Genomic DNA, 26,166 nt, shown 5'->3' on the forward strand with positions numbered 1-26,166 from the left:
AGCCAAGCCCTTAGTGATTTTCAGCTTTTAGTAGGCTGGGCAGAATCACTGTCCCACCACCAGTGATTTCAGCTCTCATTTAAACACTTACAATAACAAAAGCTCCTAATGGAGCCTATTTAGCTCTGTCTTTGAACAGTGGGAAGAAACCAGGTTAACCCAGATGGGGGACCCTTGGGGAGAGTCCACACCGCCTGGCTGGGACACCATCCCCACCCCTCTTACTCTCACAGGGCTCTGGCATTCATGCCCCTGGCTTAACGAGGTCCTTTCAGTTGAGGTGATCCCCTCATTTGGGACAGGTTAAGCACAGTCCTGGTTACCTTTACTCATGCAATAAAGACAACAACACTGACAACATTTCACTACCTACCCCTGCATTCAGTACTAAAGTGATTGGTAACCCAGCACCAGTCAAAGTTGATCACTTTGAGCAACAGGGCTCTAGCTCATGTTGGGTGTGGCTGGGGTCCGGAGCAGGAACCCCAGAGAAAGTCTTTCCCCTGGGATTCAGAGGCGGGCCCCACGGGCCGGGGTCTGGTCGCTCCGGTGGGGATGGGAAAGCAAGCTGGAGTGTGGGAAGGGAGCAGGGTCCATCGGCTCACACCCCCGGCCTCCGGCAGCAGGCCCCTCTCCTGCCCAAAGGGACAGTCCTACGGCCCCAGCGTCTGCGGGGAGTCTCAGGGTGGCAGAGCCAGGCTGCCACTGCGGGGCGAAGCCGTGCTCATGCAGCCCCAGGGCACCGTCTGCAGCTCGCTGCGCTGGGGAGATGCTATGAGAGGTGGGGCTACAGAGGGAACATGCTCCTCTTGTAGCGAAGGTCCTGTGGGGCGGGGGACTGCGATCCTCGGGATCTGGTGTCTCCAGCACACGAACAGCTGCTCTCTGCAGCCAGGGCCTATGGGGCAGCTCACGCTCTAGTGACACTGTCCAGTGCCTGCCACCCCCCAGGAGACCCCCTTTCACCAGGGACATGAGCCTGGGGCACAGGCTCCAGCTGCAGGGGGGTTGTCCCGGGGGACATGCAGGGACAGTGAGGCCCAAGCCAGAAAATCACAGGGAGGCCAGCTGAGCTGAGCTCTTTATTACACAAGCCACGTGCGGGGCGAGATCAGGCCCACGGGCGACTGGGGGTGGGTGTCAGGTGGGGACCGGATTGGCGGATCCTGTCCCATCCCCCCACAGGCCCTGCTGTCACGCTCTCGGCTTGTCCCGGTCTCTCTCTCTGGTCGGCCCTGTGGAAGAAGGGACAGTCGGTCAGGCCAGGGGCTGCTCCTGAGGCTGGGGGGCAGGGAGGGAGGTGACAGCAGCAAGGACCTGCAATCCTGGACTGCCTCATGCGCAGGGCTGGGCACAGAGATCCCGGCACGCAGGGGTCCCCCTCGGTGTCACGTGCAGGCAGAGCGGTTCTGCCTTGGGGGGGGGCACAGCGGCTGCGGCTGCACCCGGCCCTTCCCCGGCAGTCGCCGTCCTTGCAGCAGGGCTGAGGGCACGGGGCTGGGTGACCTCGGGAGCCACCGCTGGGCAAACCCCCTGGCACAGAGCAGCCCCGGGGAGGAGGCAGGAGACCCAGCCGGCCGATATCACCCCTGAGCAGCCCTCTCCCCATCTCCACGCCAGCCTCCCGCAGCCCTTCGCCTCGTCCCCAGAGAGCTGGGAGCACCGTGGGGGGAGAGGGCAATCTGCACTCCCAGCTTCCACGCAGACCCCAGGTCTGGGGGGAGCTGGGTCACTCGGAGCAGGTCTGTGATAGACTCATAGACTTTAAGGTCAGAAGGGACCATTATGATCATGTAGTCTGACCTCCTGCACAACGCAGGCCACAGAATCTCACCCACCCGCTCCTGTAACAAACCCCTAACCTATGTCTGAGTTATTGAAGTCCCCAAATTGCGGTTTGAAGACCTCAAGCTGCAGAGAATCCTCCAGGCCCTGGCCCTGTCTGCGTGACCCCAAATCCTCCCAGCGCTCAGAGATGGGGGCAGGGAGCCCTTGTGCCTGGTGATCAGAACGGCCCCGTGCAGCGGGAGGCAGGACTCGCTCTGCAGAGCCCCGGCACTACGCTGAACCTCACCTGCCGCGGGGGCTTGGCAAGTCCGGCCGCACCCATTACTGCAGCACTTTTCTGCTCCAGGACAGTCGTCATCATCATTGCATCCCAGAATGCAGAGCCCTCCGGTTGTCTTGGGGCAGAACCCGGGTTTCTCTGGAAGACAGAACGGTCCCATGGCAGTGAGACACCTGGCTGATAACAAAGCCCCCAGGCCTGCGCTCAGGGCACCCCTGGCCTCTGCCCTAGAGCTAGGGGTCCCCGTCCAGTCCCTGTCTCACCGAGAGCTCTGCGTAGGGAGGAGCAGCCTTCCAGCCGAGAAACCTCCACTTCCAGCTTCAGCCAGGCTCTCCCGGGCCGAGCCCCGCCCAGCTCTAGGGGTGAGGGGAGGAATTCTGTCCCAGGGGTGCCAGCGAGGGAAGGGTGGATAAACACGGCGCTAAGGGATGCAAAGGGAGCGGCCGAGGGGCAGGACCACCCGCAGGAGCGAACATCCCTGTGGTTCTCTGTGAATCCTGCACAGAGCTCGTGTCTCACATGCTGGGCTGATGGGAGATCCTGGCTGTGCCGCGCCCAGCACCTTTGGGGGCCATAACAGTAACAGCGTTTCCAACGGGTGCAGAGTGGCCGGCGGGAGGGCCAAGGGCTCGTCACAGCTGCGCTCTCACCCCTGCAAAGAGGCACCTCCCTGGGTAGCCGTTTGTTCCGTTTGACAACAGGAGAAGGGGAGCAGTTGCTGAGTCACCCAACGGCCTTAGAAAATGACGTGTTCGTTCCTGTTCCAAAGGGAAATGTAGGAACAGGCTGGCGCCTTTGCAATGTGACAAGCACCTGCTCTGGTCAGGACTTTACACCACCCCAGCCACGGCCTTGCTGAGGGGAGGGAGAGCTCAGTGGGTTGAGCACTGGCCTGCTAAACCCAGGTTGTGAGTTCAATCCTTGAGGGGGCCACCTAGGGACCTGGGGCAAAATCAGTCCTTGGTCCTGCTAGCGAAGGCGGGGGCTGGACTCGATGACCTCCCGGGGTCCCTTCCAGCTCTGTGAGATAGGTCTAGCTTAGCCCCATCCCTCTGTCACTCTCTTACCTGCACTTCCGCAGGTCCTGAGACATTCGTCGATGGAGGCAAACCTGTTCCCATTGCCCTCGCAGCCGCCGTAGGTGAACGCCTCACACTTCTTGGTGACCAAGTTGTAGAAGTAGCGGGTCACGTAGGAAAAACATGAGCCAGAGTCCACAGGGAGTTTGCAAACATCATTAACTGCAAAGGAGGAAAGGGGGAAATCTGCAAAGGAACTGAGCCTCGCACTGCAAGCGAACAAGGGCCCGGGCTCTGGAGTGGGTGAGAAGGGTGGGAGCTGAGGCTAACCAAGGCCTTGACCCAAATGCCCGAGAGCTGCGGGTGTATCAGAGCCGCATGTGAAACCCAGGCACAAGAATTACGCCAGTTCAGCTATTCGTGGAAGCACCGTGGGCCAGGTTTTCATGAACGTTAGGCAGCCAAATGGGCAGACAAAATGCACGTGCAATTTCCCAAGCAAATTAGGTGCATAAATTCGCATGATGAACATTCTAGGAATTGGGATTTATCTACAAAATTGACATTTTTTTTCTGCTGTCTTTATATAATTCATGTTAAACAATTTTGTCTAGACCTGAACTACAGTCTCACTATAACTCGGAAAAACGGTAACACTGATTGACGTTATTTAGCCACAAGCAATACTGAACTCTCAGTGCCGAGGCAGTGCGCCCCGTCATGCTGCTTGAAGGGATCCTGCAGCTCTGGAATCCTCGGAGCCAGGGAAGGGCCTGGAGGCTGGAGCAGGAGTTTGCCTGGGGATGCACTGCAGGACCTTGTGCCTGGTATGTACAATCCCATCGCCTTTCACTGCTGATCCACCGGGCACTGACTACTGGCGGGGCCTGAGTGCGTTGCCAGCTCTCACGATTTTGTCGTGCTGTGACCAAGTGGGAATGTTCTTGATGTGGGGAGCAGGGCAGGGCAGGGGAAGGTGAAGGGCCTGCAGTTACACCTGCCAGTGCCCAGTAAGCGAGGGGCCGGGCTCATCCCAGGGCTCAGCTGCATTCGGGATCAGGTTCGGACAGTCTAGTTCTGCTGTGTATGGAATCTCTGAGCCAAAGGCAAAGCTGGGCTCCTGGGCGCTCTCAGGGGTTAACGAGGAAATGCCCAGCACCCATGGCCGCTGTGTGAGCCGTTTCTCCAGCACTAAGTGTCCTGCCCCGTGAGCCCCCACCCCAGCAGTGCCAAAGATGAGCATGACTCGTCTGAGCCAGGCCAGCAGGTCTGCGGTCCTGGGGGAAAGGCTATAGACGTGTTCAGCAGGATTGTTCTTGTCATTAACTCCCTAGCCTCCTCTGTACAGCCCCTAGCACAACGAGGCCCTGGTCTATGCAGGCACTGCTGTGATGTAGCTAATCAGTCATTATAGTGGTGATCAACCCATGTGGCTTTCACGTCTCAATTATCTGGCAGCTCCCGACCCAACTAGCTGAGTTTCTCTCACTCTCTTACCTGGTCGCACACAGGTCTCAAGACATTCGTCTTTGGTGGCAAACCTGTTCCCATTGCCCTGGCAGCCACCGTACCTGAACTTCTCACATTTCTTGGTGACCGAGTTGTAGAAGTAGCGGGTCACGTAGGCCTGACATGGGCCAGGCTGCATAGGGAGCTGGCAGATATTTGTATCTACAGAATAACGACAGACGGGTTAGGAGGAACAGGGGCGGGGGAACTCTGTGAAAGATCTCAGCCTCCTATTCAACACCAACAAGGCCACAGGCTCCATGAGGGGTGAAAGAGGCAGCAACTAGGGTCTGACCTGAGACTAAAAGAGACCTTGTCCCTAGTGCTAGAAAGCGTATGTATCAGCTGTACCGAGCCCCATGCACTATCAATGCTCAGGAATGACATCATTAACTTTGGCATGCGTCTGACGAAGTAGGGATTCACCCATGAAAGCTTATGCTCCAATACATCTGTTAGTCTATAAGGTGCCACAGGACTCTTTGTCCTGAGTAGGGAGGGAAATAGACTTCTAGGATGAATGCTGGCACAACTGATTCAGAGAGCTTTAAACTAGGCATTTGGGGGAGATGTCCAGGTAATCTCCACGCCAGAATTTAACATGAGAGGGAAGAAAACAAAGTAAGAGAGGATACAGCCGTGGGCAGAAGAATGGACATAAGAGGAAGGGTACTGTAGATACCAGTCTAATAGGTGATACTGGCAGTAGAATGTCTGTGCCTAACCGGGTAAAGAATGTCAGTGAAGCCAAACGGCAAAAATTAAGCTGTTTGTACACTAATGCGAGGAGCCTAGGAAACAAAATGGAGGAACTAGAGCTACTGGTGCAGGAAGTGAAACCGGATATTATAGGGATAACAGAAACATGGTGGAATAGTAGCCATGACTGGAGTACAGGTGTTGAAGGCTATGAGCTGTTTAGCAAAGACAGAAATAAAGGCAAAGGTGGTGGAGTAGCACTATATATCAATGATGAGGTTAACTGTAAAGAAATAAGAAGGGATGGAATGGATAAGACAGAGTCTGTTTGGGCAAAAATCACATTGAGGAAGACAGCTACTAGAGCCTCCCCTGCGATAGTGCTTGGGATGTGCTACAGACCGCCGGGATCTGATTTGGAGATGGATAGAGACCTCTTTAATGTTTTTAATGAAGTAAATACTAATGGGAATTGTGTGATCATGGGAGACTTTAACTTCCCAGATATAGACTGGAGGACAAGTGCTAGTAAGAATAATAGGGCTCAGATTTTTCTGGATGTGACAGCTGATGGATTCCTTCACCAAGTAGTTGAAGAACCAACAAGAGGGGATGCCATTTTAGATTTGGTTTTGGTGAGTAGTGAGGACCTCATAGAAGAAATGGTTGTAGGGGCAACCTTGGTTCGAGTGATCATGAGCTAATTCAGTTCAAACTAGATGGAAGGATAAACAAAAATAGATCTGGGACTAGGGTTTTTTATTTCAAAAGGGCTAACTTTAAAGAATTAAGAAAATTAGTTAGGGAAGTGGATTGGACTGAAGAACCTGTGGATCTAAAGGTGGAAGAGGCCTGGAATTACTTCAAGTCAAAGTTGCAGAAACTATCAGAAGCCTGCATCCCAAGAAAAGGGGAAAAAATCATAGGCAGGAGTTGTAGACCAAGCTGGATGAGCAAGCATCTCAGAGAGGTGATTAAGAAAAAGCAGAAAGTCTACAAGGAGTGGAAGATGGGAGGGATTAGCAAGGAAAGCTACCTTATTGAGGTCAGAACATGTAGGGATAAAGTGAGAAAGGCCAAAAGCCATGTAGAGTTGGACCTTGCAAAGGGAATTAAAACCAATAGTAAAAGGTTCTATAGCCATATAAATAAGAAGAAAACAAAATAGAAGAAGTGGGACCGCTAAACACTGAGGATGGAGTGGAGGTTAAGGATAATCTAGGCATGGCCCAATATCTAAACAAATACTTTGCCTCTGTCTGGTGAGTCTTGCCCACATGCTCAGGGTTTAACTGATCGCCATATTTTGGGTTGGGAAGGAATTTTCCTCCAGGGCAGATTGGCAGAGGCCCTGGGGGGTTTTCGCCTTCCTCTGCAGCGTGGGGCACGGGTCACTGGAGGATTCTCTGCACGTTGAGGTATTTAAACCACAATTTGAGGACTTCAGTAAATCAGACATAGGTTAGGGGTTTGTTACAGGAGTGGGTGGGTGAGATTCTGTGGCCTGCATTGTGCAGGAGGTCAGACTAGATGATCATAATGATCCCTTCTGACCTTAAAGTCTATGAGTCGCTTTTTATCATTAACATTATTACTGCAGAAGGTTTCGGGCCAGGTTTTCAGAAGCATTGGGCAGACAAAGGGGCAGACAAAATGCATGTGCCATTTCAAATTAGGTGCCTAGATTGGCATGCTGAACATTCTGGGAATTGGCATCCAATTGCAAAAATCACTGATCTTTCTTTTGCTGATCTAATGTTATTTCTCTTAAGTGATTTTGTCCAGATCTTAACAAATAGTCCCCCTATAACTGGAATAAAATGTAATGCTGATCAACATCAATGAGCTAAAAGCGAAACTGAAAGCTCAGTGCAGAGGCAGTGAGATCTGTCATGCTGGTTGAAGGGACGATACAGCTTTGAAATGACAGGCATCCGATGCAGTGGGTTTTAGCCCACGAAAGCTCATGCTCAAATAAATTTGTTAGTCTCTAAGGTGCCACAAGGACTCCTCGTTCTTTGAAATCCTGACGTCCTGAGCCAGGGAGGCTGTGGCTGGAGCTTTGTCTGGGGATGCACAGGAGGATCTTGTCCCCAGTATTGACAAAACCTTTTCACTGCTGATCAGACTGACATGGAATGACACCAGCCCAGTAACTCTCAGGAGAGTCCCCAGCTGGGGTGGCTGCTGGGTCACTGGGGAACCCTGACTGTATCTTAGTGACATCATCACACACCCCATGCTGGGTAATGAACCAGAGCAAGACGGTTCAGTTTTGGGCTGCAAGGCTGGGGGCTTGGCAGATTTCCTGGTGCCTTTCTCTGTGTGATTCGTGAGCAGCTCTGGGAGCATTCATGCGATAGAGCTGGGTGCAGGGCTCCGCATGCTGTTGTGCGGAGTGATCACAGCCCCTGGAGGGGTTTGCTGCTTGTCACTCGCAAAGCCTTGGGAGAGTCAGCCCAGGGTGGAGAGTTAGGGGGCCCCAGCAGAACCCCAGTTCCAGGTTGTACCCCAGGGATCACGTTACAAGGACCCCTGAGCAAAGGCAAAGGTCGTGGGCGCTCTCAGGGGTTAACCAGGAAATGCCCGGCACCCATGGCAGCTGTGTGAGCCATTTCTCCAGTGTCCTGCCCCTTGAGCCCCCGCCCCAGCTGGGCCAGAGACGAGCTTGACTCCTCTGAGCCAGACCAACAGGTCTGCGGTCCTGGGTGCCAGGCTACAGACGTGTTCAGCAGGATTGTTATTGGCATTAACGCCCTAGCCAGGGGCCTTCCAGAGCCGGCTGGAATGCAGAGACTCGGGGGACCTTCAGCTGAGTTCCAGCTCCCGTCATGAGCAGGACTCCTCTCACAGTACCCATCCTCAGCCCTCCCACCCTTGGTCTAGTCAGACTGAGCTCCTCGGGGCCAGGGCTGCCACCATGTGCAGTGCTCAGCACGTTGGGAGATGATCTCTGGTGGGTCCTCTAGGCATTGCTATGATACAGCTAATAATGGAGATCCGTTCCTGTGGCCCCAGCGTCTTTGATTAACATCTCTGCGCCTCGGCAACTCACAGTCCAACTAGCTGAGTTGGTCTCGCTCTCTTACCTGGGCTGCCACAGGTCTTGAGACATTCATTTTTAGTGGCAAACCTGTTCCCATTGCCCTCGCAGCCGCCATACACGAACTCCTCGCAGCTGTCGGTGACCGAGTTGTAGAAGTAGCGGGTCATGTAGGAAAAACATGAGCCGGCATCCACAGGGAGCTTGCAGATCTCTTGAACTACAGAAGAAAGACAGATGGGTTAGGAGGACAGGGGGGCCCTCTGCAAAGAATCTCAACTTCCTCATTCAAAACTAACAGGCTCTTGGGCTCCAGGCTGGTTGTGAGGTGCAGCAGCTGGAGTAGGAGATGGGGCTAAAAGAAGACCTTGACCCCAGCACATGAGAGCTCTCTGGGTGTATCTGGTGTATCAGCACCCTGTCAAACCCATGCTCAAGAATTATGTCATTTAAATGATGAGCTGAAGAACATTTAGGGCCAGGATTTCAGAAACATCAGGCAGACAAATGGGCAAGCAAAATGCATGTGCAAGTTTTCATGCAAATTAGGTGCAAATGGTAGGAGGGAAAACAGCAGAATAAAGATAATGGAATTCAAGAAATCACACCTTAGCAAACTCCGCGAATTGATAGGTAAGATCCCAGGTGAAGCAAGTCTAAGGGGGAAAAAGAGTTCAGGGAGTTAGCTGTTTTTTATTAAGATCACAAGCGCAAACTATCTCAAAGTATAGGAAAGGTAGGAAGTCTGGTAAAAGACCACCCTGGCTTAACCAGGAGATCTTCAACGACCTGACACTCAAAACAGAGCCATACGAAGAGGGGAAACTAGCTCAAATTATGAAGGATGAATCTCAAAACAACAACACAAGCATGCAGGGACAAAATTAGAAAGGTCCCGGCATAAAATGAGATCAGACTAGCTAGGGACATAAAGGGTAACAAGGAAACATTTTACAAATTCATTAGACGCAAGAGGAAGACCAAGGACAGGGGAGGCCCATTACTCAATGAGGAGAGAAAGACAATAACAGAAAACATAGCAATGACAGAAGCATTCAATGTCTTTTTTCTTTCAGTTTTCCCCAAAAAGGTTAGCAGCGATCGGGTAACTGATATAGTGAACATCAGCGTAAATGGGGCAGGCTCTGAGGCTGAAATAGGGAAAGAACAAGTTAAGAATTACTTAGACAAGTTAGATGCCTTCAGGTTGGCAGGGCCTGACAAAATACATCCTAGAATACTTAAGGAACTGACTCAAGAGATTTATGAGCCATTAGCATTTATCTTTGACAACTCATGGCTAAGGCTACGATTTTGTCACGGAGGTCGCGAAAATCACGAAATCTGTGACTTCCAAAGACCTCCGTGAGGCTTCACTCCCGGCAGCTGGAAGCTGCAGGGTCCCATCGCCTCCCGCAGCGGCAGAGAGCTGCAAGATGCCCCTGCCACCTGAGGCAGCAGCCCCCCAAGCTCTGAGCTGCCATGAGTAGCAGGGGTACCCCGCAGCTCCCTGGCCACCATGGGGGAGGGTGGGGCAAGGGCATCCTGGAGCTCTGAGGCCTCACAGGTGGTGAGGGCCCCAGAGCTCCCAGCCACCCCACAGCTGCCCAGCCCCTTCCCATTTTATCAGGGATATTTTTAGTAAAAGTCAGGGACAGGTCATGGACTTCCATGAATTGTTTATTGTCCATGACCTGTCCCTGACTTTTATTAAAAATATCCACAACAAAATCTTAGCCTTGCTCATGGAGGATCAGAGAGATCCCAGAGGACTGGAAAAGGGCAAGTATAGTACCTAGTCATGAAAAGGGGAATAAAGACGACCCAGGGGATTCTAGACCAATCAGCTTAACTTCAGTACCCAGAAAGATAATGGAGCAAATAAGCAAACAATCAATTGGTGAGCAGCTAGAAGATAATAAGGGGATAAGTGACAGTCAATATAGATTTGTCAAAACAAATCATGTCAAGCCAACCTAGTACCCTTCTGTGACAAGGTAACAAGACGTGTGGATGAGGGAACTGGTAGACTTGATGCATTTTGACTTTGGTAAGGCTTTTTGATACTATCTCACACAACCTTCTCAGAAACAACCAGAGAAATATAGCCTAGACAACCCTATTATAAGGTAGTGCACAACTGGCTGGAAAACCCTACTCAGAGAGTAGTTATCAAGCGTTCACAGACAGGCTGGAAGGACATATCGAGCGGGGTCCTGCAGGAATCTCTCCTGGGTCTGGTTCTGTTTGCTATCTTCATAAATGATTTGGATAAATGTATCAAGACTCCTCAGAAAGTTTGCAGATGATACTAAGCTGGGAGTGGTTGCAGTGATTTGAAAGACAGGATTAAAATTCAGAATTATCTTTACTAACTGGAGAAATGGTCTGAAATAAATAGGATGAAATTCAATGAGGACAAATGCAAAGTACTGCACTTAGGAAAGAACAATCAGTTGCACGCATACAAAATGGGAAATGACTGCCTAGGAAGGAGCACTGCGGAAAGGGATCTGGGGGTTATAGTTAAGGCTGTGAGTCTGTCACGGAGGTCATGGAAAGTCACGGATTCCATGACCTCTGTGACTTCTGCAGTGGCTAATGCAGCCGGCCCAAGGGCTGCCTGACCAGCTCAGGCAGCCCCTGGGCCATCCACACCAGCCGCTGCTGGGGCAGTCTCAGGCCACCACGCTCCACATCCTCCAGCAGCAGCAGGAGTTTGGGTGTGGGAGGGGGCTCAGGGTGGGGCAGGGGGTTGGGGAGCAGGGGGTGGGTATGGGCTCCAGGCAGCGCTTACCTCAGGGCAGCTCCCTGGAATTGGCAACACATCCCTCAGCTCCTAGGCAGAGGCGCAGCCAGGCCCCGGGTCACTCGCCCTCCCCACGAGCACCCAAATTTAGTCAGGGGTATATTGGACAAGTCATGGACAAATCATGGGCTGTGAATTTTTGTTTACTGCCTGTGACCTGTCCATAACTTTTACTAAAAATATCCGTGACTAAAATGTAGACTTAGTTATAGTGGATCACAAACTAAATATGAGTCAGCAGTGAACACTGTTGCAAAAAATACCGAACATCATTCTGGGATGCATTAGCAGGAGTGTTGTGAGCAAGACACAAGACGTAATTATTTCAATTTGTTCAGCTCTGATAAGGCCTCTGCCAGAGTATTGCATCCAGTTCTGGGCACCACACTCTGGAACAGATGTGGACAAATTGGAGAGAATCCAGAGAAGAGCAACAAAAATGATTAAAGGTCTAGAAAACATGACCTATGAGGGAAGATTGGAAACGCTGGGTTTGTTTAGTCTGGAAAAGAGAAGACTGAGAGGGGACATGATAACAGTTTAAGTACATAAAAGGTTGTTACGAGGAGAAGGGAGAAAAATTATTTTTCTTAACCTCTGAGGATAGGACAGGAAGCAATGGGCTTAAATTGCAGCAAGGGCGGTTTAGGCTGGACATTACGAAAAACTTCCTAACTGTCAGGGTGGTTAAGCACTGGAACAAATTGCCTAGGGAGGTTGTGGAATCTCCATCACTGGAGGTGTTTAAGAGCAGGTTAGACAAACGCCTGCCTGGACCATCCCAGGTATTCGAAGATTTATTGAAAATCACCCCTGTGGCTCCAGCATCTTTGCATTAATGTGCCTCTGAGAGGCCTGGGCAGATCACAGCCCAACCGAGTTTCCATCATCACGGTACCTGGGCGTCCACATGTCTGGAAACATTCGTCTTTGGTGGCAAACCTGTTCTCGTTGCCCTGGCAGCCACCGTACCTGAACTCCTCACACTTCTTGGTGGCTGAGTTGTAGAAGTACCAGGTCGTGTAGGCCTTACACGGGCCAGGCTGCACAGGGAGCTGGCAGATATCTACATCTACAGAATAAAGAGGGAGAAGTTAGGAGGAAAAGGGGGAACTCTGCAAAGGAGCTCAGCCTCCTAATTGGAAACTAACTGGGCCCAGTCTTGTGGGGGTCGGGGGGATGCGAGGTGCAGCAGCGCGGTGGGAGTTGGGGCTACCAGAGAACTTTGTCCCCAGTGCATGAGAGCTGTGTGTATATCAGGACGCCATGTGAAACCCAGTCTCAGGAAGTACAGGCTGTAGACATGCTCAGCAGGATTGTTATTGTCATTATGTCCCTAGCAGGGGCTTCCAGACAGGCTGGAATGCAGCTACCTGGATTCGGGGGACATTCAAGTGAGTTCACGCCCCTCATGAGCTGCACCATGGACTCCTCTCAAAGTACCCATCCTCAGCCCCTCCTCCCCTTTGTCTAGTCAGACCGCGAGCTCTGTGTGTCTGTGCAGCGCCTGGAACGCCGGGGTCCTGATCTCTGTCGGAGCCTCTAGGCACTGCTGTGATGCAGCCAATCAGCCATTACAATGGAGATCAGTCCCTGCAGCCCCAGCATCATTGCATTAATGTCTCTCTCACCTGGGCAGCTCACAGCCCAACCAGCTGAGTTTCTATTGCTCTTACCTGAGCTTCCACAGGTCTGGAGACATTCGTCCATATTGGGAAACCTGTTCCCATTGCCCTGGCAGCCGCCATAAACAAACTCCTCACACCTCTTGGTGACCGAGTTGTAGAAGTAGCTGGACACGTAGGTAAAACATGGGCCGGGTTCCATAGGGAGCTTGCAGATCTCTTTAGTTCCAGAAGAAAGACAGACAGGTTAGGATAGATGGGAAATCGGTGAAGCGTCTCAGCCTTCACATTACAGACTAACAGGGCACCAGTCTCCAGGGTGGGTGTGAAGTGGCTGCAGGGGTGGGAGATGGGATAAACGAGGGCCTTGTCATTAATGCATGGAAGCTGTGAGTGTATTTGGTGGATCAGAGACGCATGTAAAACCCCTTCTGAAGCATTATACCATTTAAACTAGTAGCTTAAGAACAGTTAGGGCCTGATTTTCAGAAAAGTCGGGCAGACAAATAGGCTGACAAAATGCATATGCAGTTTTCCATGGAAAACTAGGAGCATAAGTCAGCATGCTGAAAATTCTCAGAAATGGGACCTGTCTGCAAAACGTACTTACAATTTTTTCTGCTGTTTTAATTCAATTTCTTTGTAGCTCTTTTATCTAGATCATAACAAAAATTCACCTAAAACTATGATAAACTATAACATTGATTGACATCTTTTAGCTACAAGCAAAACTGAAATCTCAGTGCAGAGGCAGTGAGACCCCCTCATGCTGGTCGACAGGATGGTGCAGCTCTGAAGTCCTGATCCAGGAAAAGGCCTGGAGGCTGAAGTGGGAGCTTGGCCTGGGGATGGACTGCAGGAGTATGGACAATACCATCACTTTCACGGCTGATCAGATGGACACGGAGTGACACCAGCCAGTAACTCTCAGGAGAGTCCCCGGCTGGGGTGGCTGCTGGGTGACTAGGGAACCCTGAATGTATCTTAGTGACATCATCACGCACCCCAAGCTGCATCACGCTAAAGAGCATCTGCACACCCGGCTTGTAATAAATAACGCCGGAAGGTGGCTGCTGCTTCGGCTCTCTGGACCCCAGGATCCCTGAGCCAACGGCAACCTGGGCTCGTGGGCGCTCTCCCGGGGTTAGAGAGGAAATGCCCAGCACCCATGGCAGCTGTGTGAGCCATTTCTCCAGCACAGAAGTGTCTGAAACTGGGACTCACTCCTGCTCCTTCAGCCCCCGCCCCAGCTGTGCCAGAGACAAGCATGACTCCTCTGAGCCAGGCTAGCGGTTCTGGGTGCCAGAGAACAGACGTATTCAGCAGGATTGTTATTGTCATTAACGCCCTAGCCAGGGGCCTTCCAGAGCCGGCTGGAATGCAGCTACCAGGTCTCAGGGACCTTCCATTTAGTTTCATCTCCCAGCATGAGCTGTACCATGGACTCCTCTCCCACGCTCGTCCTCAGCCCTCCTCCCTTTGCCTGGTCACACTGTGAGCTCCTCGGAGCCAGGGCTGCCTCTCACTGCGTCTCTGCAGCGCCCGGCATGATGGGGTCCTGGCTCTGCTGGATCCTCTAGGCACTGCTGTGATGCAGCCAGTCACTCATTAGAGTGGAGATCAGTCTCTGTGGCCCCAGCTGCTTTTCATTAACGTCTCTATTACCTGGGCAGCTGATGACCCTACTACCTGAGTTTCCGTCATTCTCTTACCAGGCTGTCCACATGCCTTGAGACATTCCTCTTTAGTGGCAAACCTGTTCTCGTTGCCCTGGCAGCCACCGTACCTGAACTCCTCACATTTCTTGGTGGCCGAGTTGTAGAAGTAGTGGGTCATGTAGGCTTGACACGGGCCAGGCTCCACAGGGAGCTGGCAGATATCTTTAGCTACAGAATAAAGAGAAACAAGTGAGGAGGAACAGGTGGACTCTGCGAAGGAGCTCAGTCTCCTCTTTGAAAGCTAGTAAAGTCTTTCGCCCCAGGCTAGCAGTGATGTGCAGCAGCTGGAGAGGAGATGACCTGGTCCTTAGTGCATGAGAAAGTGCATGTGCGCATCTGCTGTATCAACCCCATGTAAAACCCATTCTCAAGAATTACACCATTTCAACTATTAACGGAAGAACAGTTAGGGCCAAATTTTCAGACATGTTATGCAAACAAATGGGCAGACAAAATGCACGAGCACTTTTCCATACAAATTAGGCACATTAACTGGCATGCTGAACATTCTGGGATTGGGATCCACTGCAAAAATTACTGATTTTTTTCTGCTGTTTTAATATTGCATCTTTATGATCATTTTGTCTAGGTGTCAATTACAATCTCACCTATAGCTGGAATAAACTGTAATGCTGATCAACGTCATTTAGCTACAAGCAAAACTGAAATCTCAGTGCAGAGGCAGTGAGACCCCCTCATGCTGGTCGACAGGATGGTGTAGCTCTGAAATCCTGATGTCCTGAGCCAGGGAAAGCCCTGGAGGCTGAAGTGGGAGCTTGGCCTGGGGATGGACTGCAGGAGTATGGACAATACCATCACTTTCACGGCTGATCAGATGGACACGGAGTGACACCAGTCAGTAACTCTCAGGACAGTCCCCAGCTGGGGTGGCTGCTGGGTGACTGGGGAACCCTGAATGTATCTTAGTGACATCATCAGGCACCCCAAGCTGCATCACGCTAAAGATCATCTGCACACCCGGCTTGTAATAAATAACGCCGGAAGGTGGCTGCTGCTTCGGCTCTCTGGACCCCAGGATCCCTGAGCCAACGGCAACCTGGGCTCGTGGGCGCTCTCCCGGGGTTAGAGAGGAAATGCCAGCACCCATGGCAGCTGTGTGAGCCATTTCTCCAGCACAGAAGTGTCTGAAACTGGGACTCACTCCTGCTCCTTCAGCACCCGCCCCAGCTGTGCCAGAGATGAGCATGACTCCTCTGAGCCGGGCCAGCAGGTCTGCGGTTCTGGGTGCCAGAGAACAGACGTGTTCAGCAGGATTGTTATTGTCATTAACGCCCTAGCCAGGGGCCTTCCAGAGCCGGCTGGAATGCAGCTACCAGGACTCAGGGACCTTCCATTTAGATTCATCTCCCAGCATGAGCTGTACCATGGACTCCTCTCCCACGCTCGTCCTCAGCCCTCCTCCCTTTGCCTGGTCACACTGTGAGCTCCTCGGGGCCAGGGCTGCCTCTCACTGCGTCTCTGCAGCGCCCGGCATGAGGGGGGCCTGGCTCTGCTGGATCCTCTAGGCCAGTGGTTCTCAAAGCCAGTCCACTGCTTGTTCAGGGAAAGCCCCTGGCGGGATGGGACGGTTTGTTTACCTGCCACATCCTCAGGTTCGGCCGATCGTGGCTCCCACTGGCCGCGGTTCACCACTCCAGGCCAATGGGGGCTGCGGGAAGGGGCGGCCAGCACATCCCTTGGCCCGCGCCACTTCCCGCAGCCTCCATTGACCTGGAGCAGCGAACTGCGGCCAGTGGGAGCCGCAATCGGCCAGACCTGCGGACGCAGCTGGTAAACAAGCCGGCCCGGCCCGCCAGGGGCTTTCCCTGAACAAGTAGCTGCCCGGCTTTGAGAACCGCTCATCTAGGCACTGCTGTGATGCAACCAGTCAGTCATTAGAGTGGGGATCAGCCTCCGTGGCCCCAGCTGCTTTTCATTCACACCCTTTGACCTCGGCAGCTCGTAACCCAACTAGCTGAGTTTCTTTTGCAGTCTTACCTGAGCTTCCACAGGTCTTGAGGCACCTGAACATAGTGTCAAACCTGTTCCCATTGCCCCCGCAGCCGCCATAAACGAACTCCTCACACCTCTGGGTGGCCGAGTTGTAGAAGTAGTTGCGGCTGTAGGTGAAACACGGGCCGGAATCCGCAGGGAGATTGCAGATCGCGTTCGCTACGGGGCAAAGACAGACGGGTTAGGAAGGAAGGGGGAGCCCTGCAAAGGATCTCAGCTGCCTGATTCGAAACTAACGGGCCCAGTCTCAAGGGTCGATGGAAGCTGCAGTGCCTGGGGCGGGAGATGGGGCTAAACAAGGCCCTTGTTGCTAATGCATGAGAGCTGTGAGCGTCTCTGGGGGTATCAGAACCCCTGTGCAAAACCCATCCTTGAGGATTATGTCATTTAAATTAGTAGTTGAAGAACGTTCAGAACTAGAGAGGCCTCTCCCCAAACTGAACAGACTGGTAGGGAGTAGCCCAGGGCAGCAGAGTCTGGAGAAGTTTTTGGAGAAGTTAAACAGAGAAGTGAGCAGACAAATCATATGCCCAGTTGCACACCTAAACTGAATGCACAGTTACTGAGCATGTATGTAAACTGTCTACCTACACATGCATGCTCATGGTCTTTGGACTGCTTGAGGTCAGTTACATGCCCAGTTTTCCTGTTTGCAGGTACTGTCATGGCAGTTTTACTTGAAAATATATTGCACAGATTTGGATGGTGTCACGGAGTGTGGGGGGAGACTAGGCCTGGCACCCCCGACTTCCTGCGATTCACCACAACTCTCAGCCAGCCAGTAAAACAGAAGATTTATTTAGACGACAGGAACACAGTCCAAGACAGGTCTTGCCAGTACAGACAACAGGACCCCCTTTAGTTAGGTCCATCTGGGGGGGCCAGGGAGGCCCGAGTCCCGTCTGGGTTCCCCTCCATTTCCCCAGCCAGCTCCAAACTGAAACTCCCTCCAGCCTCTCACTCAGCCTCCCCCCCCCCCGTCTCCTCCCCCAGCCTTTGTGTCCTTTGTCCAGTTTCCCAGGCAGAGGTGTTACCTGGTCTCCAACCCCCCTCCTGGGTTCTCAGGTTACATGCTCAGGTCTCCTCCCTTCCCCAAGGCAGGCCGCCCAGCACAACTCCCCTGCCACCTTCCCAGGTCAATACTCCCCACTCAGCATTCACAGAACCCAGCCAGAACATTCCCACTTCCTCACAGATGGGGAACATTTTTATAAATGAATTTCGTTATCATTTCCCCAGCCCTGAGGCTCCCAAGGCAGGACTAGAATTCAGCTCCCAGAACTAATGAGCTGTTTTCACTTAGTGTCATTCCCACCTAAATCTGGGCTTCTCCCAGAGCTCCTGGTGATCAGGCCTGGTGACAGTGGCGCTGTGTTAATTAGATGGACTATGTAGGCCAAAAGTGGTAACATAACCCAGCCCCTGGCCAACATTAAACAGTGTTAATCAAGGTCTGGGGCTTGGAATACAGAGACCTCAGCCTGCTCAGCAATGGGGCAATCACCACAGTAAAAATCTTTTTAACTTTTTATTAAAGATACAGAAAAGTAGGGAAAACAGCTGAAGCCTTTGAAACGCTAAGCATTAAATAAGGCTTTCGTTTTAACCCCATCCCTAGGGCCCTGTCCCTTTAGCTGGAGAGAGTTTCAGAAGGAAAACCCTCCTTCTCTGGCCTCTCTTAGCTGGTAGTGAAGACGCACCAACTGTCCCTCTGCAGGAAAGAGAAGACGTTAGCTGAGATAGGATGGAGCTGTTGTTGTTGTTAAAGTCTGAGCCCATTTTATCCCAGGTGGTGATTGGGATTCACCTGGCGCTGATTGGGAGGCGATGTCATCTGGGTCCCTCTCTCTTTAGGCCGTTCTGGTCAGGCCATCTCTCATGGTGAGGGTGACAAAGACCTGAGACCCCAGGAAATGGGGTGGGAGGATGGCAGTCATGATGGTGAAGCTCGTTCCGGTAGTCTCTGTCTCTTCTTCCATCTTCCCCCCAAAGTCTTTTTCTTAAGAACATAAGAATGATCATACTGGGTGTAACAGGCAGCTTGGAGGGCTGAGCTGCCTAGTGGTTAGAGCATGTAGTCCTCAGTCCCCCCACTTGGTTGAGGAGCCTCAGTCTTGAAGGCCAAGAGGGGTAGGGGGATCTGGGCCCTCCCTCTGCACCGTGTCCCAGCTTAGGACCTTATATATGTCAACCCTTGAATAGGGGGCCCTTCCAGCAGGGAGTCAGAATCTGCTGCCCTGGCCTGCTCCCTGCCAGTCTGTTCAGGTTGGGGGAGAGGCCGCTCTAGCCCAGTTTGCTGGTCAGCTGGCTTCCCAGAGGGTCCCATTTTGGGTGGTGCCTTACCACAGTCCTAGGCTCCTTCGGACAGGGCTGTCGCAAGCTGGTGGGGGTGAGCCCCACGATGTCTCTGGGGTCTGCCCAGGTGCTGGAGGCTCCTTGACTATTTCCCTTGGCTGCGGAGTCAGTGCTTCCACCCAGCTGGCTGCCCTGGCCGACCAGCTGGTGATCCTGCCTCTTTGCAGGTCAGCCCCAAACTGGGCCAGGCTCTCTCCTGTTCTCCCACCCCCAGGCCTGGCATTCACTGCATGTATAATGGAGCTGGCTAGCTGGGCCCAAAGGCTCTCCAAAGGCTGACAGTTTCTCTGCTTCATCACACTGGGTCAGACCTACAGTCCATCTAGCTCAGTATCCGATCTTCTGACGGTGGCCAGTGCCAGGTGCTTCAGTGGGTCTGAGCAGAACAGGGAATCATCAAGTGATCCCTCCCCTGTCGTCTAGTCCCAGCTTCTACCAGTCAGATGTTTAGGGACACCCGGAGCATGGGGTAGCATCCCTCACTGGCTAATAGCCGTTGATGGACCTACCTTCCAGGAACTTATCTTATTCTTTTTTGAACCCTGTTATATTTTGGCCTCCACAACATCTTCTGGCAACAAGTTCCACAGGCGGACGGTGCGTTGTGTGAAGAAACACCTCCTTATGTTTGTTTTAAACCTGCTGCCTATTCATTTCATTGGCGGGCCCCTGGCTCTTGAGTTATGTTAAGGGCTAAGTAACACTTTCTTGTTCACTTTCTTAGGACCGACAAAGGGAGCGCAGAGGGTGGAATAGCCCATTCCCTCATTATTTTGTCCACCAATTAGGTCTAATATCGGACACACCAATTTCCGATTCCACATCTTCTGTTTTTACCAAGCATGATTTAAACACAGTCCTTGAACCACGTCAATTGGGCCTTTTATCTAGATTAATTCTGTCGGTTTCCTTTTCATACCTTCCCCATCAGCATTTGTTGCTCTGCAGTATTGCTACATCTGAACGAGGCCAGAGCAGAGCTGTCCAAATGGCATGGGGGCAGGGCTGAGCAGCAGAGGAGGAAGATCCTGGAGGGATAGTTTGGGTGGGGCAGGCAGGGGAGGCCGTGGTAGCACAGGGCCCGACAGAACAGCCCATGCAGGCCATTTCCCAGGCCGGGGCGGGGGTGGTCCCTGCAGCACAGCGGGCAGGACAGCAATTGCCAGGGCCTGGGCTGCTGTCTGGGCAGCCGGGAGAGGTGAGCAGTCGACCGACCCCCAGCCTGGGCACGGCCAGAGGCTTGGTGAGAGTCTTGCCCTTCGCTCCCCTGTGGGAGCCCCCGCTCCTGGGCGATCTCACTGGTCCTGGCAGGAGTTCAGCTCACCCCCTGCGGGATCCGAGGGGGGTGTCAGAGCCATGGGCATGGGGGGCTCACCAGGGAGAGCCTAGAGGGTAGAACGGCACCAGGAGCAGCCAGAGGGCTGTACAGAGCCAGGGGGGCTCGGTGTCCTGGAGCGGGAGGGAAGAGCGAAAGGCCGGGGACAGAGCCAGGAGGCTTCACTGGGGCAAAATGGGGGAGGCCCGGGGACAGCCCCACGCCCGGGGGCAAGAGACACGGGCTGGCAGCAGGCCCAGTGACACTGTGAGGGGCTGTCACGTGGGGGATATGGGGCAGGACTCGCTGAGAGCGAACGGGGCTAGGCAGGCTCAGGGCAGGCAGGAGGGAAGCGCTGGCTGCTGGGCTGGGTTGGGAGCCAGGGGCAGGGAGCCCTCACCTTGACGGAGCTGCCCAGAGGCAGGCGGCAGCTCAGCCCAGAGGGCGAGGAGCCCCAGGAGGAGGAGGAGGCCTGATTTCATGGTGCTCATGCGCCAGGATGCCCAGCGCCGAGCTGCACCGGCTTATATACCATCGTGCCAGCCCGGCACTGCCGTCACAGGAGGGGACATTGCACAAGAGAGCCGCCCCCGGTGTCTGCCCCTCCCAAAGGGAACAGGGAAGCAGCAGGGCCCTGCAAGAGTTGGGAAACGTCCCTGGGTGAGGAAGGTGGCAATGTAATAACAGGCTGCAGAGGTGACTTCATGTTTCCAGGCGGCTCCACGCCCCGACTGGGGCATCGGGACAAACAGCTGAGCCCAGAGGCCACTGATCACTGGGCCTCCCTGGAGCGAACCTCTCGTGAAGCTCACCCAGCGCCGGCCCCGGGAGCTGTGCGGGACGGGACGCTCTCAGCTCATGGCAAAGAGCTGGTTCCCCAGAGCCAGATCTGTCATTCTCCCAACACACACGTGTCTTCATTCGCCTCCAGCCCTCCCTCTTCCCTCCGCTGCTTCCCGTGAGGAGCTGCTGGGCCCAGGCCTGCCACTGTCATTCCTAACGCTGGGCACACCGGCCTGGCAGCTCCCCATGGCCCAGAAAGCAGGACTCATGCGCCCTCCTCTCCCCAGAGCTGGCAGCAGGGACAGCTCCAGACAGGACTGCCCAGGTATCACTGGTTCTCAGCATCAGCTAGTGCTAAAAGGCACTAAAGCTCATTAAAAGGGTTGGACAAATATTTTCCATCAACACTTTTTCTGGATTGAAAACTAGGGGTTTTTAAAAAGCAGGAAAAAAAATCACGGACAATGTCTGCTTTCCTTCAAAATTTGTTGTGTTTTTTTTAATTGAAAAGCTGAAATTAGTCTGACAAACCTGAATATGGTTTGGGGTTTCAGAAGTGTGTGGCCAAATATTTGCTGCTTGCTGTGTTCGATTGTTTAAAGAAACAATAAAAAAATTCTGCTTAAAAAGATCCAAAACTTTTGAACCCTCTCAGCTTGTGACCAAACGCCTGAGCCCATCCGGTCAGAGATTTTTCCTGGTTTCTGATACTCTGTTGACTTCCTTGACTCATATCTGTCTCCATAACTTTGGTTTCATTTAGCTTAGAACATAAGAACAGCCATACTAAATCAGACCAAAGGTCCATCCAGACCAGTACCCTGTCTACTGACAAGTATCAGAGGGGTAGCCATGTTTGCTGCTTTTACAGATCCAGACTAAGAGTCCTGTGGCACCTTACAGACTAACAGATGTTTTGGAGCATGAGCTTTCGTGGGTGAATACCCACTTCGTCAGATGCATGTATTCACCCACGAAAGCTCATGCTCCAAAACATCTGTTAGTCTATAAGGTGCGACAGGACTCTTTGCTGTCTACTGACAGTGGCCAATGCCAAGTGCCCCAGAGGGAGTGAACCTAACAGGCAATGATCAAGTGATCTCTCTCCTGCCATCCAGCTCCACCCTCTGACAAACAGAGGCTAGGGACACCATTCCTTACCCATCCTGGCTAATAGCCATTAATGGACTTAACCTCCATGCATTTATCTGTTTCCTAGAGACTGGCGCCATGGGGTCCCTCACAAACTGGAGACGGTTACTGTGGGTTTTTCTTTACTATATCTTATGTACATACTCTACAAACTGAGCATTTGAGCTTGTTCCATAATCTGGGACGAGCCTATGTTGTGAAAACGGAAATGCTCAAAATAGCCTATGCATGTGAATGAACACAGGGTGCTAAAATTAAATTAACCTAGGGGGTCAGGACCCCTCAGGGGGTCACAAGGTTATTACTGGGGGTCGCGAGCTGTCAGCCTCCACCTCAAACCCCGCTTTGCCTCCAGCATTTATAATAGTGTTAAATATATAAAAAAGTGTTTTTAATTTATAAGGGGAGTGTCACACTCAGAGGTTTGCTATGTGAAAGGGGTCACCAGTATAAAATTTGAGAACCACTGAATTAACCCCTCTGGAGCCTCAGGGAGTGCAGGGGATGGGGGTCTCCCCTGGTAGGGTTGGGAAGGATATTGCTCTTCTCATGTGATCCCTCCGCCAGTGGCTAATTTTAAATGAAGCTCCCCTCCTCTGCCATGAATCTCCCTATGGCACTGAAATTAAATACAGACTATAACTTGGCATTTGAGAAGTGAAAGGGATGGGAGCCCTAATGGAAAAGCTCACAGCTCGGCTCTTCTGCAAGCCTCAAACTGCTGAATGAGCTTTAGGGTGGGGAAGGCTGTGCCTCCCAAACAGCCTGGCCCTGCCCCCTATCCGACCCCCACCCACTTCCTGACCCCCGACTGCCCGCCCCCCCTCAGAATCCCCGACCCAGCCTGCTTCTTGTCCCCTCACCATCCCCAGAGACCCCACCACCCTGGAACCCCACCCCTGCTCCCTGACTCCCCTGCCCCTATCCAACCCCACTGAGCCCTGACAGACCCCGGAACACCCTCGATCCAACCCCCGTTCCTGCCCCTGACTGCCCTGCCCCCTCAGAACCCCGACCCATCCTGCTCCTTGTCCCCTCACCGTCCCCAGAGACCCCCACCACCCTGGAACCCCACCCTGCTCCCTGTCCCCTGACTGCCCTGCCCCTATCCACCCCCCGCTGAGCCCTGACAGACCCCGGAACGCCCACGATCCAACCCCTCCCCGTTCCCTGCCCCTGCCCCTCCCTGGGACTCCTGCCCCTTAGCCACCCTCACCCGCAGCCTCAGCGCCTCCAGCCCCGCCCCTCGACAGCTGCAGCGCGGCTCCGGCGGGGCCCCGGAGCCCCGCCCCGCTCCGAGCCACGTGTCAGGGGGCGGGGCTGGGAGCTCCAGGCTGAGCTCAGCTCGGCTCCCTCCGCTCGGCCCGGAGCTCGCAGCCCCGCCCCCTGACACGCGGCTCGGAGCGGGGTGGGGCTCCGGGGCTCCGCCCCCTGACACGCGGCTCTGAGCGGGGCGGGGCTCCGGGGCTCCGCCCCTGACACGTGGCTCAGAGCGGGGGAGGGGGGGTCTCAGGGCCACGCTGCCGCTGTCCCGCGAGGCTCCTGGAGGCGCTGAGGCTCCGGAGAGGGGCAGGGGCGGAGGTGGAGGCGGGGTCGGGCTGGAGTCTCAGCCATTTTCCGGGGGGCCCCTGCGGCCTCTGGGCGGCGCTGGCTCCAGAACCCGCCCCTGCCCCCCACACTCTGCCCCCGGGGGCTGGGGGCTAAGGGAGGGGTCGCGACGTCCTTCTCGCTCTCGCACCAGGTCTCTGACGCTCCCTCGGGGGCAGGGATAAGCCCCCCAATGGCCTGGGCTACCGCGTGTGTGTGTCCTGTGCTCTGGATCCCGCCCCCTCCATCTCTGTCCCCCCCGCACCGCGGGTGCCCTCAGCTGATGTCTAACGCCGGGACTTGCACGTCTCTGTGCTGCTGCTGACCCTCGTCTCTGGGGTGTGACTGGAGCAGGGGCGTGGGGAGGGCTTGGGGCTCCCACCCTGGGCCTGGGGCCCCTGGACTCCCGAGCTGCTCATGCGCCTGGCCCCAGCCCCACTCACATCCTGCCTCCAGCCCAGCCCGGCTCCTGCTCTCCCCTTAGCTCTGCCCCTGCAGCCCCACCTCACACCGGACCCCATGCTCCTCACTCCCTCATTGGCCTGGCTGCCCTGTCAATCAGCCTGACCTGGAGCGTTGGTCTCTCCCCATTGACCCTGGGGACTGTCAGCCTCAGAGTTCTGATTTTCCATTGGCCCTCCCCCTTTCTATTGGTACTGGGAGAGGGGAACCAACTCCCCGACCCCGAGTTTCAGTGGGGGACCAGCAGCCCCTGACACCAAGATGCTGCAGGCGGGTGTTTGACTTACTGGTTGCAGCATTTCCCCAAATTACCACTGGGTTTTCTCCTTTTTATAAAAGCTTCTTTTGTGAGACAGGGCAGTGGGGTAGGGCTGCCTCCTGCAAGCCCCCGCCCCCTGGGTGATTCATCACCTCCCAGAGAGGCGACTCCATCAGAGCCAGGGCACCCCCAGCTCTCCTTTAACATGCTGGGGCACTTTGAACATCCGCCTGCCAGGAGCCCCTGCAGCCTGTGTGTGCGTGTCCTCTGCCTGTCTGCAGCAGGGACACCCTGGCTCCCCCAGGAACATTGCCAGCGTGGGCAGGGCCCCCACTGCTGAAATACAAGGGACATGCCTTGATTCAAGGGTCGGGGCATTTCTGAAACCCTCAGGCCCTGAGTCAGGGAACGGCCTGGAGGCTGGAGCGGGAGTTTGCCTGAGGATGCACTGCAGGACCTTGTCCGTAGTATTGACAATCCCATCGCCTTTCACGGCTGATCAGATGGACACGGAGTGACACCAGCCAGTAACTCTCAGGAGAGTCCCCGGCTGGGGTGGCTGCTGGGTGACTGGGGAACCCTGAATGTATCTTAGTGACATCATCACGCACCCCAAGCTGCATCACGCTAAAGAGCGTCTGCACACCCGGCTTGTAATAAATAACGCCGGAAGGTGGCTGCTGCTTCGGCTCTCTGGACACCGGGATCCCTGAGCCAAAGGCAACCTGGGCTCGTGGGCGCTCTCCCGGGGTTAGAGAGGAAATGCCCAGCACCCATGGCAGCTGTGTGAGCCATTTCTCCTGTGTCCTGCCCCTTGAGCCCCCGCCCCAGCTGCGCCCCAGACGAACAGGACCCCTCTGAGCCCCGGCAGGAGGTCCACGGTCCTGGGTACCAGCCTACAGAGGAGTTCGGTAGGACTGGTATTGCCATTAACTCCCAGCCATCGGCTTCCACTGCAGAGAGGCCCCGGGCAGAGGGCAGCCCCCGCCACTCTCTGCCTCGCCCTACAAACATGGAGGCTGTTCTCTAGGGCTATTCCCAGGCAATGGCCGCGCTGGTGAGTCAGGCTACGTCCCCATCGCCGCTTGTTCTACTCCCACCGGCCGCCTGTGTGCTGCTTCTGCAGGCTGACTGTTCGCTGTTCCCACCAGCTGACTGTCAGTTATCTACTGTGGCCACCTCTCTGCTGTGACCTCTGCAGGTCAGTCTCTTAGTGATTTTCAGCTTTTCCCAGGCTGGGCAGAAACACTGTCCCACCACCAGTGATTTCAGCTCTCATTTAAACACTTAAAATAACAAAGGCTCCTAATGGAGCCTATTTAGCTCTGTCTTTGAACAGTGGGAAGAAACAGGTTAAACCAGACAGGGGACTCTCACTACCTACCCCTACATTCACCCAGCACCAGTCAAAGTTGATCACTTTGAGCAACAGGCCTCTAGCTGCTGGATATCATGGTAGAGTTGGTGTGTTCATGTAAATACAGCAAAGAATCCTGTGGCACCTTATAGACTAACAGACGTTTTGGAGCATGAGCTTCATGCACTTCGTCGGATGCATGTATTCACCCACGAAAGCTCATGCTCCAAAATGTCTGTTAGTTTATAAGGTGCCACAGGACTCTTTGCTGTCTACTGACAGTGGCCAATGCCACTTGCTCCGGAAGTCTCTCCCCCTCCCAGCTAGCTGTCAGGGAAGAACTCCTTCAGACCCTGCTTACACACGCTTGCACCTTTCCATGGCAGCCTGGGG

The 26,166-nt window shown here is 53.9% G+C and overlaps 1 protein-coding gene across 1 annotated transcript; it reads right to left on the reverse strand.

Annotated features, from left to right (window-relative positions):
• Positions 1-1,053: 1,053 nt before the first annotated feature.
• Positions 1,054-24,176, reverse strand: LOC120380393 (papilin-like). The gene is given in 12 exon segments (XM_039498122.1): positions 1,054-1,235; positions 2,075-2,206; positions 3,136-3,309; positions 4,585-4,758; positions 8,385-8,558; positions 12,046-12,219; positions 12,824-12,991; positions 14,485-14,658; positions 16,489-16,662; positions 20,574-20,670; positions 20,672-20,807; positions 24,139-24,176. Coding segments are annotated over 12 exon segments (1,620 nt in total). The 5' UTR covers positions 24,141-24,176; the 3' UTR covers positions 1,054-1,194.
• Between the last annotated feature and the right edge of the window lie 1,990 nt (positions 24,177-26,166).

Source organism: Mauremys reevesii, linkage group 13, assembly GCF_016161935.1.
Source record: "Mauremys reevesii isolate NIE-2019 linkage group 13, ASM1616193v1, whole genome shotgun sequence".
In the NCBI taxonomy this organism is placed as follows: domain Eukaryota; kingdom Metazoa; phylum Chordata; order Testudines; family Geoemydidae; genus Mauremys; species Mauremys reevesii.